This window comes from Melozone crissalis, unplaced genomic scaffold (assembly GCF_028551555.1).
Source record: "Melozone crissalis strain CALT ecotype California unplaced genomic scaffold, PUWL_Pcris_2 ptg000002l_1, whole genome shotgun sequence".
NCBI lineage: Eukaryota > Metazoa > Chordata > Aves > Passeriformes > Passerellidae > Melozone > Melozone crissalis.
The window spans coordinates 7,815,358-7,828,639 of record NW_026535780.1 but is presented as its reverse complement, the minus strand read 5'-3'; the positions used below and the strand labels follow the sequence as shown (position 1 = coordinate 7,828,639).

The following is a 13,282-nucleotide window of genomic DNA, read 5'->3' as shown; positions in this document are numbered from 1 at the left end:
CTGCTAATACCTTATTCCTCTTTTGTTCTGTGACCATAACTGACAGAAAAAGCAGAGTAAAAGCTACATTTTCAACTAGCTATAAAACAAAAAAAGAAGTGATATAGATTTCTGAAACCAGTCTGTGCTGCTTAGATTGGCAATCCAGTCTTTAGTGAGCAGTGATCTTCCCTGCCCTCCTTCCCAGGATCTTATTTGCAAAGCACCTATTAAATTTCAGATTGCATCTGGATCACAGGAGAACCTACACAAAATGAGCTAGCTTGAAGTCACAGTAATGAGTCCAGACTCCTTATGAATCTGAGAATTATTCTCTGAAAAACCCTGCAGTCAAGAAATCCTGAAGATATTACTCTGTAATGGAAAATGTGGGAATAGACAGAAAATGAAAGCAATGAAGAAAAGGAAAGAAATGTTCTGAGCCTTAATTAAACACTTTTGGTGGGTTCTTTGTTTTTGTTTGGGGTTTTTTTTGGTTTTTTTTTCTTTTTTTTGTTTGTTTTGTTTTTTTTTGTAGAGGTTTCCTTTTTGAAGCACATGAAATGGATTCTAAAAATGTATTGTGCCTAAAACAAAGAAAGGGTGAGTATTTGTAATTTGCCCTTGTGAAAGCAGGAGTCTGAAACATTTCAAGGCAGTCTTGAGCAACAGCTGGAGCTTCAGTATCAGGTAAAGTAAGCACAACTATGCATGGGACCTCTGAGTTGAACAGCAGTTTAAGGGCACTTTTCTTCAGAGTGAGGCACAGCAGCAAGAGCAGGAGGAACATTTAAAGCACTAACTTGGATATGTAATGCTCATCGTTATCAGCTCATAATCTGTAGCTAAAGGTCTTGGTTTTTCATAGGGCCATACAGGTTTTTAAAAAAAAAAAATTTTAAAATGTTTCTTTAAAATGTTAAGATCTAAGTGTGAGAAAGATGCTTGTTGGACAGGCAAGGAGAGTGAGGATCAATCTAATAGCCATAAACAGATAAGCATCCATTTTATCTGAATGTCTTTATGTATGGAATACTTTCACTGAACTCAGAAGTGGTGACTGAAATTAAACCACTGCCTCAGAAAAGATTCCTCTTCTTCAGAAGAGTTTTCTGGAAAACATCTGTTGCCTACAAAAGTTTCACTGATATATATATGCATATATATATAAAGTCTGTGTTTCCTATCCTGACTGATACTTCACAGAAAATGATGATGGAGAGGTGGACAATGCACTTACCTGAAAAATGGAAATGATACAATTGATTCATAAAACCTCCAGGTAGCAACTAAATCAATCCTGTTGGGGTTAGTAGCATAGTATCTCCAGGCAGCCTAAATTACAAGGGAGAGGAAATAATTAGTGTTAGGTGAAGTTATTTCCCATCTGACTGCAGCCATACACTGTCAAAGTACATAACAATGCACCTGAGTCACTATCTGGAAATTAATTACTAATCAGCCATACCAAATGAGTGCCACTATATGGAAAAGCTTTTGACACTGAATTTTGATCTTGGAGGGCTGTTAAAGGAGACAGGACATGGAGAGAACCATTATCAGAACATGACATTACATTAGACTAAAATGGTTTTATTGTCCCGTCTGGTATGTCTAAAAGAACTTCAAGCACTTCTGGACTTGTCCAGTAATTCTGGAAATACTTAAGATAGTTTGCCTCCTAATGTATCATCAGAAGAAATTTTGCTAGGCAATTTTCTACTTCAGCATTTAGTTCAAATTAAAATTCCCCCCCAAAAATTTCCCCAACCTGAAACCCACTAGCTGCATAAGCTACCTGATCAGTGGAGATGCTTTAATTTAAAATTAAGTTCCATCAAATTCTATTCACAATTCATGCCTGCAGCCCCTCTGTTTGCTAAAGTGTGTTTTTAATGAGAACAGCCATGAATTTTAATGCCATTCAGCCTATTTCTCCTGAGGACTGGCTCAATCCTGAGCTCCAATGCTTCCATTTGTTATCACAGAAACTTTCTCTGTCCCTCTGTGAAAATGCTGTCATTTACTTAACTGTTCTCAGGATGTGCTCCATACCTAGTAAGAATAAATAATTTCAAATTTGTCAGCATACAGAAAAATGATTTTAAGCTTAATATCCTGAATTCATAACAAAGGCCATAACTGGGCTCTCTTCCCATTGAATTTCTGGATCATCCAATGACATAACAAAGGATACAGGGTGCAGATTAGTTTTTAAACCCCACATATACTATTTATATTATTTGCCTTGATTGAAATTGTCACTGTCTATTGTGTTACTTCTATTGCTGTTTTCACATCAATAACAACATAACTGTTTGCACGGAAAAGCATTTTCTCAAGGGAACTGAAAAAAAATCTGTATTTTGTAAAGAATGTGTTTTCAACAGCTTGCTTCCTGTGATTTTGTGGCAGTGATGCAGAAGCCAGTTGGTTTATATAAGCTAGCAGATGAGATCCTTTCTTTGCAAGACACTGTTCTTCTGAAAGTTATTCTGGGAGTTGAGAGATTCCTCAAAACTGCAAAGGCCTCTGCATTATCCAGCTCAACTGACAAACAAAAATTCTCACCTCCTGCAAAGGGAAGTGAGAATTTGGGCAGGGGAAAAGTGGTAACCCTTGCTAACATGATGCAGTATTCTTCATGCACAGCACTTTTTCAAGGAAGAGGAAAGGGCTGCAAACCTGAATGAGCTCAGCTGCTGGCTTTCTTCTTTTCTCAAAATGTTTTTGACGATGCTGCTCCTGGACCTTCAGTGCCAGCCCTGACCCCAGAATGCCCTGGAAGCATAGAGTGATGCAAGATTTTAGACTTTTCTTACTCAGAACAAAAGGGATTAATGATGAGAGGATACAGGGTGGAGATGGAGATGGCTACAGGGAGTCTCTGTACAGTTCCCATGCCTTTCCTGTTGCTCCACTCATGGGACAGGAGGTTGTCATGATCCTCTCAAGGACCACAGGCCACACCAAACCATTAAAGGTCCTCAAGAGGCTTCTTGAATGTCTACTGCCTTCCCAAGCTGGTGGTTTCCAGCTGCTGTGTTACTTTCCATTTCCACTGAAACTCTGCTTGCATGATACAAGGGCTGTGCTATACCATGCTTTGGATCTGAGAGCACAGGACTTGTCATCCTTTGTGAAATTCTTTCCAAGTCTGGATCTAGAGGAAAAATATCCTAAAATCTGGGACTGGGGCAGTTTCTGTTGCTATTCAGCCCATCTCAGTCAGATTTTGTCTCTTTCTTATCTGAGGACATTGCAGACAAAGGAAATAAAGGGCTGGGTAAGATGGGTCAAATTCTAATTATTACATTGGTGGGCCCCAAATCCTTTGAAAATATGTTTTGTGGGGGTTATGCTAATAAGTACCAGTAAATTACCAAATGCCAGTGTACAGTCTCATGAACTGCCTTGTGATTTCCTAGATTGTTCACTTGCTGGTTTAATTCTGTCCTATCCAACTAGCACTGTCAGGCAATGCCCACATAATGACTTGAGGAGTATTGGGGTGACATATTATTCCCAATAGGCTCTGTGCAAAGTTGGGAAGAAACAAGTTCCTTTTCCTGATACAGACCCACTCAAGAATCTGGAGTACTTCTTTAAAAGGGATTTGGTTCCATTGGTGATTTTATTAACTTTACCTTCTTTTTGCAAGTGCACAGAGCTGGGCTGTGTCTAACAGAGGAGGGGAAGGTACTTACTGCAGGAAGAGCAAAGAAGGACACTCCAATGAGAGAGAAGGTGGCTGCAATCAGCCGTCCCTCCCATGTTTTAGGGGTTTTGTCACCGTATCCAATCGTGGCGAGGGTGATCTGTGGGCACAAGAACCAGGGTTTAACGTGAGAAAAACAAAGCCAACAGCTCTGTGTAAATGCCACCATGAAAGCTGTGTATGTAACTCAGCCCTGAGGATGCTCATGCACAGCTTGGTGGAATAGGATCTTGAGGATGAGTCAACCAATTTTTTGGTGGCATCATAATCCCAAGGCACTGCATGCAGAATGGCTTTGGTCTCAAAGCAGCTGCCTCTTTCAGGTGCATTTGCTGCAAGGGAACTCCACATAAATCTCCTGCTCACCATCAGTACACAGTCAGGAATGGGATTTGCCACTTTTAACAGCTTGCAGACCCTTAATAACCTGTCAGAACTAGCTCTACCTGAAGTCCTGGTGTTTTTAAAACAAAGATGTCTTTGTAAAAACATTCTCCTTTCTGGCACAATTGTTAATTTCCAGCTGTGCACATTTTCTCACCACTGAGACTCCATCTAAATGTCCTGGATATAAAAGGACATGGAAACATCCAGGTGTTCTAGGCAACACTTGGTATCTTTTGACTAATAATGGGGGAAGGGGAGTATTTTATATTTACGAGTGAACTACATTGAATAAAAAATATGCTGCTGAATTTAAGTCACAGCATGACATAGACTTCCTCAACTATCAGTAACAAAGCAACATGAATTCTGGAATGGCAGGAATATCTGATTGAATAAGTGGTGCAAACCAATACTCCTCTCTAAATCAGAAGAGACAAGAACAGATGTATCAAAAGTCCCTCTTGTTCAGCATTTTACCACTAATGGCACTCCCTGATCTTTGAGGAATGCATGTAAGACATGAGAATTGTTATGTTAACCTTTCCAGAAATATTTTTTTACTTCCTCCATCTGAACCCAGAGATATCTTCAGTCACTGCCTCCATAAGAACTAAACCTGCTATGCATGTCTTCCTCAACTGCCCAAATGTTTGGTGCTCTTTGACAACCCAACAGACCCATCCACTGGGCACCTCTGGCTCTGCCATTTTCTGAGGAACACAGCTCTCACTGCAGGACACTGCTGGCATGAGAGCTCAGTCTCCCATAGTGCAGTTACACCTAAAGAGATGCTCCTCTAAAAGAGATTTCCCAGGCACCAGGAACACAGGTTGATTTCTGAAGGAAATTAAGCACCTAAGGGCCATTTTCTGAAAATCAACCTGAAAATCAGCAGGGTTGTAGGTTCTGTCAATTGGTTGTAGAGGCACCCCTACTTTGATAATGTTCCTGTGTAATGTGCCTTTCACCCAGATACAGCAGCACTTGTACTGTAATCCCTAAAACTTTATCTCTTCTTGGACATGAAGTTTTAAAGAAGTGTATAAGGTAATTTTGGAGTCACTTACCAGCCCCCACCACAGCGCATCTGCATAGGTTTCAAACTCCTCTTTCATCTCCACCCCATTAGCATCTTTTTCAGGAACATCTTTTTCAACCAGATAAACAAGAAATGAGGATAAGATGAGCGTCAGGAACCCAATGTACCAAGCAGTGATGAGCTCCTGCAAAAGAAACAGATGAACAGAGAGGGGCTGAAAAGAGCCTCAATATCCACAGTAGCAGAGTAAACATCAGGAGGAGAGAGAAGCACAGAGGGTAGCAGCAGAGCTGTCACTGCTGGCTGTGGTCACATCCACGACCAGCCCAGCTCAGCACTTAGTGGGAAATAATGCAGAGATTTACAAGAATTGGCCCTCACACAGAACCTTCCTTAGGAGCAGCCTGGAGGAATCTGCAGCTGTGGCTCTGCCTTAAGCTGGGCTAAGGGCTGAGCTGCACCCATGGCACAGGGGGATGCAGGGCCCTGACCCTGACCTTGGCTTTTTCCTTTCCTGCTGCCCCTGGGCCTGGTCGGTCTTGGCAAACAAACCAACAGCTCTGCCCTCTCCCTACCTCCAGAGAGCCAAGGCTGCAGGATGCATTTCCATCTCTTCAGCCATATCAATGCTGATCCCATCATGAATGATGTTTTCATAATGAATTTATGCAATAAGAACAGACCTTGAAAATATTCAGTGTGCAAACAAACCCCTAACTTTCTGTTTTAGAGAGAATGATTAAAGTGGAGTGCCCCACAGAGGTAGGGCATGCAGCCACCCAAGTTAAAATCCCAGAATGCCAGAATATATGAAACAAGGGAGAAACATTTTTTAAGGTCTTCAGAGGTCAAAAAAAATCAGTATTCCAATTCATTTTTATAATTCATATTAGCCATTCATCCAATTCAATTCACTGTATTGAGACAAAAAAAAATTAGAAAAAAGTTGTAGCTGATAACTTTATAATTGAATTATGAAATAAGTGAAAAACTTTCTTAGCTAATTTCTGGTGTGCAGTCACAACAGGAAATTGCTAGCAAAACTGTTTCGTCATGGTCTCCACTAAATCAAAGTTCTCACAACACCCTCTAATGTCCCTCAGCCAGCGGAGGTCTAAAAGTGCATGGTGAAAAACCAAACAAGGAATACTTGAACGAAATCCCACATCATTAAGCCTTTAACAATTTATAAACAATGTTTTTGTTACACAGATTTCTTCCACGATCTGTTTCCTGAGAAACATTTTTGACACAAGTGTTTATCTGCCACCTGTCTTGTAGAAAGTTTATATGAGGAAGAAGCAGAAGTTCATAAGAAATGAAGCATGGTGGGCATCCCCATTAGTCTGTGCACAGAAGTAAAGTCTAAATATGCTATGCCAGTTGGCATTTTAGCTTTCAAAACCCCCTAAGATGTCAGGAATGTCATTCATGGGTAAGAAAAAGCAGTATGTAGTGGAGTACATGTCATTTTTCTACATCTTGTGCAGATGAGAAATCTCATCTAGAGGATGAGATAGCAGATATTTTAAACAGAGATTTTAAGCAGATAGTTTTTGACTTGTAATAATGTTTTGTGAAAATGCACGAACACAAGTACCTGTCTGGTGCAAGATGGTGTGTCTGACTACAGCATCAAGTTAGGCCAAGCAAAGATGACTTCAGGAATTTTTGCCTGTCTGGGTTCCCACTGTGTCCATCTCTGTATTGTCTGACCTAAGCTTCCAAAGAAAAATTTTACCAGTAGCCCCCTTGGAAACCACATTTCTGTGCACATTTCTCAGGCTACTCAGCCTCTTTCCATCCCTTCAGAGACCTACTCCATCTGTTGATCAGACAAGTCTGAGACACCACTACAAACATGTTGCAACTTCCCAGGCTTTTTTTGTCAAGGATTTCAGCATCCTTCACTACAAAAGGGATGTCCCTGCTTTCCATTCACAGTAAAGGCAAAATTATTGTAACATGTGGGAATGAACATGGTCTCATTTCCCAGCATCACTATTGAGCACAGACAGGTAAAACAAAGGGCAAAATGGTTCAGAGAATGGAAAAGGGAATAAAGCTGAAAGAACAAAACTGCATTTTGAACTGCTAAACATAACCCCAAGGCACTGCTGTACTTGTGCACCCCCTCTCCTTTTAATCTTCCCCCCAAGCCCCATCTGAGCCCTGCAAGCTCCTCACTCACTTTGCTGTGTGCACAAATGGCTGATCCCAAAAGTTTCCAGGTGCCGCCGCGCCGGTCCATGCGCAGCATCCGGAGGATCTGAAGGAAGCGGAGGCTTCTGAGAGATGTTGCCAGAACATTGCCCTGGTTCCCAACAGCAACCACTGGCACTGAAGCAATCAGCACAAAGATATCTGCAAGGCAAAAAGGACAAAGTCTGCCAACAAAAGTGGCCCCATCACCTGCTTCTTAATCCCATCTGGCTGTGCTGCAAATTTCCCTAGGCGAGTTTCAGAGCTGCCTGCAAATGCCTTCTCCTGCCAATTAATCAGATATCTGCAGCTGCCACACATCAGTATCAGGCACAGAACCCCCTGGAAAGCTTTGGGATCTATTTACAGATCAATGCACTGGACCTGAGACACTGAGCTCACTTAGGGATGCACGGAACAGTGTCCTAATGCTGACAGAAAATCAGCTTTAGCTTCATCTGTGCCACTGGAACACCACAGTGAACAGGTCAGCAGATGAGAAATTCAGGTTTGATGGTACCATTACCATTTTATTCTTCTGGCTGAGTTTTCCCACTCAAATCTTGCAATCAGTACTACTATTTTTTTTGAAAATGCTCACAGGAGCAATTTGCTGATAACTAAAGAGGTTTGAAATGTGAATAAATTATTTTTGTTTTCTTTCTTTTTTTTGTTTCCCTCTGCTTTTTGATCCTATATACACATACAAGAAGGAAGTGGTACCAAACAGCTTCAAACATGCTCTGGGCACTCAGTCTTTGATTATTGTCTTTATATTCTATTTCCAGCCAAAAAAGTGGATTTCAGATTTATTCACTTCCAATCATTCTCAAAACAAACTTGTACCAGTGGCAAATGAGAGATGATTTTAATAAATCCAGGATATCTTCTGGTTTTTACCCACATATCAATGAAGATTCATACTCAGGAGTGAGATGACACTGTTACTGAGAAGGAATGAGACAGGATCAATCCCACTTTTTCACATCTGCTGCCTTCCCAAACCTACAAAAATATAAGTATTTGTACAACAGTAGCACCCAAAGGAGCATCACTAAATTGAGGATAGCACAGATGCACAAAGAAAATTTGTCACAATTTTGCCTACCATTTAGATCCATGAGATGAACAAAAGGAGAGGCTTGTATTCATGCAGCACCATGGCTCAGAATGTTATGTGCCATACAAATAAAGAAAAAAACCCAGTGCTTGGCCTGAAGAGAGTTGAAACAAGTGAGGGTATCCTAAAATCAGTGAATGAATGGGGATGACCAGTGTTCAGGGCAGACTGAGCTCCTGAATGTTGGCTGGTTGGTTTGTGGATATAATGAGTAGTTGCAGGAGGGTATTCAAACATGAATAATGAGTAATTGTGTGGATAATTATAGGCAGTGCCTTCCAAGCTTGAAAGACAACATGGGTGAAATCACAAAGATACTTGTTTGTAAATACAGACAACAATACAATTGTAAAACAAAACACAAATATGAAAGGGAGCTGGGGAAGATGGTATAGAGTCAGGTTTGAAACTGAAGGCAGAGAGTCTTCGTGAGGATGAGTTTAAGAAAAGTGAAATGGGGCTCAGGACAAGAAAAACGTATTTAAAGAGTAGAAGGATTCATTTTTTTTCTCATTTACTAGGTAGCCAAGTGTCTCTTAACTACAAGTTATTTCTGGGTACTTGAAATAATTGCTCCAAGCAGGACAGAAGTCCTGGCATAAAGGGCAGATCTGATTTTGGTGCTCTTTGCACTGCCAATCACCAGTTTTTTGATATCCCCCAAACTGGCTTAAAAGGAAAAGGGACCTTAATGAGGCAAACAGTAGTAGAGAGTAGGTGCCTACCCAGCATGCACAAAGGCTTCCTGGCAAATTTGAGTCTCCCCCTCCATCCTTTGTAGCGACAACAACAGCCAGCAGCCCAGATTCTTAAGGCAAACTCTGCTCCAAAGATGAAAATGGCAAAAGTTTCCTGTATCGAGACACAAACAACATTGTTAGTCTCACAAGTTTTGCAGTAATTTTGAACACAAGGATACAGTTGAAAGAAACAGATGAGGTGCAAGTGTTAGGATATGTGTAAGAGAGAGGAAAAAAGTGGAGGAGAATCGAGATTGATGGCAGAGGCAAGGCAAAGAGGGGACACAGTTTTCCAGCCTGCTAAGTACCATGCAGGAAGGATTTGCCCCTGCTGTTGGGTAAAAGTGAAGTGCTCACTCTGGAAGGAGAATCACTTCACAGAAAGACTTCTTGCTCCACACAAAATGAGGAGATGTATGTGAGGGGTGACTGCAGAGTCTCCAGGGCACTCTGTGCCCACCCCCAGGGCCAGCCACCAGCAGCTCATGCAGCCACATCTGTCCAGACAGGGCAGGACACAGGATACTCACATGGTCATAACTTTAAAGCAGTGATAAAGACATATGTAAGACACATTTAAGGCATATGTTGTTCCCTTAAATTCCTGGTGGATGAAAGAATGGGATTTTCCATCTTGCTCCAGACTCTTTCTAAGCATGGGAAGGGAATGGGGAGCAAAGAGCTTCTCTGAGGTGCTCAGCAGGGCGGGGTGCCAAGGGCAGCCTGGGGCACATGGTTACTCTTCCTCTCTGTGAATTGCTGGCAAGAAGGAAAAGGAGACTTTTCCTCATGCTCATTGCCCACAGCTTCTAAAAGCTGCTGAGAGCCATGTAAAAACAAGCACAGAAGAAGGAAAGATAGGTAACCTCAGGCTTTTTCAAATGTGAAAGATGGGCCTAAGCAGGGTAACAGAGACCAAAAGCAAGTGTCCCATTCCCTGAGGGATGAAGGTGTTTTCATACAGGCACTTTTTGACAAAGAACATGCAAGAGGAATTCACCTTTCATTCCTTTTGGCATTTAGCTCTTGCTTGAATCTATATGTCTCTGGAGGTACAAGGGGAAATGGAATTTGAGATCCTGGAACTAATTTTAGTGTGCAGTTTCCCTAGGGATACTTTAAACAAGGCCAGGGTAAGTGAGACATTGTGCCCTGTATTTTATGATAGCTATGGGAGCAAAGAAAGTTCATTTTTAGGGTCATTTTCATAAAATGTTGAATTTGTAATTTTATATTTAGGGAGGGTTTTTTCTATTTTTTAATTCTTCTGCTAAATGGGAAGCCTTGCTGAAATAAAGTCTTGAGCATGAACTTCAGCATTTATAGAACAAGCAATCTGGAATGTGTTTGCTGTGAATATATTTTCTCTCAAAGGCACTGCCTGCAGCAATTTCAGTTATGCTGCTATTGGACAAAAACATGAATCCAACTCTGATGACCTCCCTTGAAAGAAATACTAGGATTAATAGAATACTATAGAATGAATCAAAAGTGTTGAAAGATTCCTCCAAAAAATATTTTTCAAGTGTGCTTAGGTCTGGCATGGGCAATAGGAAATTTCCTGATAATCTGATGGAAGGACTGTCAGACAAATGCTGAAAAGCCATTGTTGAAAAGCCTCAGGATAGGGTCTTTGCTGTCATTTTCTTTTTGTTCAGGAACCTCACTTACTTTTTACTCAGTTGGTGTTGACAATGGACTGGGAACTCTCCAATATGTAAGTGCACAGTCACTGCTCCAGGAGCAGGAGCAGAAGCCTCACTGCATGCACAGCTGGGAGCAAGTTTCCATCCCTGCTGATGGGGCTGATTTCATCCAGGACATTACCAGGGTGATGCAGCAGCCACAGTTCACTTACCAGCAAGAGGAGCCAGTCTCCAGAAACTGTTTCATACTCCTTGAAAGTTGTCAGGACTGCTAAGATCAAACACCCCAAGACAATCAGAAACCTGAAATGAAATAAAAAGTGCAGCATTTTTAATCCCTTCTCTATTTGCACTGGAGATATTGCCTATAAAATCATGAGTAGAGATCTCCACGGGATGGCTGCTCCCTGTTGGTGAGAATGAAGTAGGTTCTGATGAAGATCAGAAGTTTTCAACCAGGTTGGAGCAGGGGGAATTGGCAGTCATAGCAAAATCCAGAGTCAGAATGTTGCTGGGACAGACATGCTTTAATCAACCCACATTCTTCAGGAATGAGATGGGTGATAGTACATTTTGGGAAGGGCTTGCATGATATGCAGAGGATTGTGTTGCTCAGGAGGTCCATTCCAAGCTGTGTGCTGCCCAGAATGGCACTGCAGTTACTGCCAATGGATCTCTCTGGCACACCCTGAGGCCTGGGAAAGAGTAAATGTTTCACTACAAGGCAGCACTGGAACAAATCCTCCCTTGAAAACTGCATTTCATTTCTTTTTCTTTTTTCTTCTCTTTTTTGCCCTCATTTCTATGCAGATGAAAAGACAAAAAGGTTTGAAAGAGTAACAAGAGAGGATAAATTTCTGCTCTCCAGTAAACAAAGTATATGATAAATCATTGCCCCTGTGTTATTTTCTGCCTGTGAGGCTCCAGAACACAGAGATTTGACTAAAAATTTAACTCCCACTGCTGGCAAATCCAATTCAGTCTAATTGATCTGCTTTGCAAAATTATTCCCAGGTTCAAGCTATTCAAAATCTTTTATAGAAGTGAAGCAAAGGGGCAAACTCATATTCTGGTACTTCATGTACCCAAATCATGGGCATTTTAATGTGTTTCCAAAACTTGATCCACAGGAACAGAGGGGCAGGTGGCCATAGAAATATTTTGAGTTTAATGAATAAATTAGAAAGATGTCTTTGTAAAAGCTCTGGATGCTCTGCTTTCATAACTAGGGTACATCAAAGAAATGATAGGCATTAGGTACTGAAATCCCCCAGGGAAAAAAGCTTGTGAAGAATCAAGCTGTGTTTATGTGTACTACCTGCTTTGAATTTCAATCTGGTTCCTGTAGTGTGATTTCATCTCTTGCTGAGAAAAACTCCACTTTGTTTCACTGGGTGAAATGAGCAGAGACAGAGCCTGCAGAGGAGGCAGTGACAAGGGACTCAGCTCAGCAACATGAAAACCTTGGGTTTTCATTTCCTTCATGTCTGAGAAAACCTAGGGCTAAAGAGGGGTATTCTGAGAATGTGTAAATTATTTGCAGCTGGAGTGAAAGGACAGAGGTGAGCTCCAGATAGCTCCTGATGGTTTTTGGGGAAATTTCCTCCAAGCAGAGTCCACTAGCACCCTACATGCAAGGAAAAGACAACAGTGAAACACTTCATAGCAAACCCTGAAGGATTACTTTTCAGTGGCTTCTCTGAAATTCACTGTTCTTATGCCAGGAAAATTTCAGATCAGCCATTTTGAGCAAGGTTAGAACAGAGGTAAATGTGTTTGCTCATGCTAAATAATTTTGGATTTCTCTGGCGAGTTTCACCTTTTTCTACTCCTCAGCCCTGCTCTAGAGCATGGGTTATGTAGTTGGTAGGAAACAGACCAAAATATGTCTTTTGCATCTACCTATAACCACACTACTGCTTCTCAAGACATTTGGCAGTTCACGTAGCAATTTTGTAGTGCTCCTTCCATGCCCTTGAGTTTTGTCACACAATATCTTGTTGTCCCCTCAATGCAGTTATAAAACCAGTGTCTCCTTAGCTTCCCAAGACCCATGATCCAGCTGTCCAGAACCTCCAAGAGCAAACAAGAGAAAACTAAACAAAGGCAACATGATCTCTTTGATTAACTATAAGCCACCTATACTCTGCCACACTACAGCCTTTAGAGTGGTAGCATCACCAACACCCCATTTAAAGCCTTGAGCAGCTGCTGCTTGGTACTTTCCACTACAGCCACTTCTTTATACCATGTGAAAATTCGGTCACCCATCAGTTCACAAGTATAATTTTAGTGATTTAATGAAAGGTGAAACACACTGAGAGCAGTCCAAGGAAATTACATCATTGCATTACATCATAGGTACTTAAACTAAAGGCATGAAATTACAATGTCATTAAAAAAAAACATCGCTGTCAATTAAAGATGATGTACAGAGTTTTGTCCAAAAGG

The 13,282-nt window shown here is 41.3% G+C and overlaps 1 protein-coding gene across 2 annotated transcripts in view; it reads right to left on the bottom strand.

Annotated features, from left to right (window-relative positions):
• KCNQ3 (potassium voltage-gated channel subfamily Q member 3) overlaps nt 1-13,282 on the bottom strand; it is a 189,631-nt gene that overhangs the window by 21,203 nt on the left and 155,146 nt on the right. For both annotated transcript variants that reach the window (XM_054269560.1, XM_054269569.1), the window contains exons 2-8: nt 11,044-11,134; nt 9,171-9,297; nt 7,315-7,487; nt 5,152-5,307; nt 3,687-3,797; nt 2,665-2,760; nt 1,220-1,314 (exon numbers count right to left, since the gene is read on the bottom strand). In XM_054269560.1, coding sequence (XP_054125535.1) covers nt 1,220-1,314; nt 2,665-2,760; nt 3,687-3,797; nt 5,152-5,307; nt 7,315-7,487; nt 9,171-9,297; nt 11,044-11,134 — 849 coding nt within the window. The remainder of the gene's footprint in view (nt 1-1,219; nt 1,315-2,664; nt 2,761-3,686; nt 3,798-5,151; nt 5,308-7,314; nt 7,488-9,170; nt 9,298-11,043; nt 11,135-13,282) is intronic.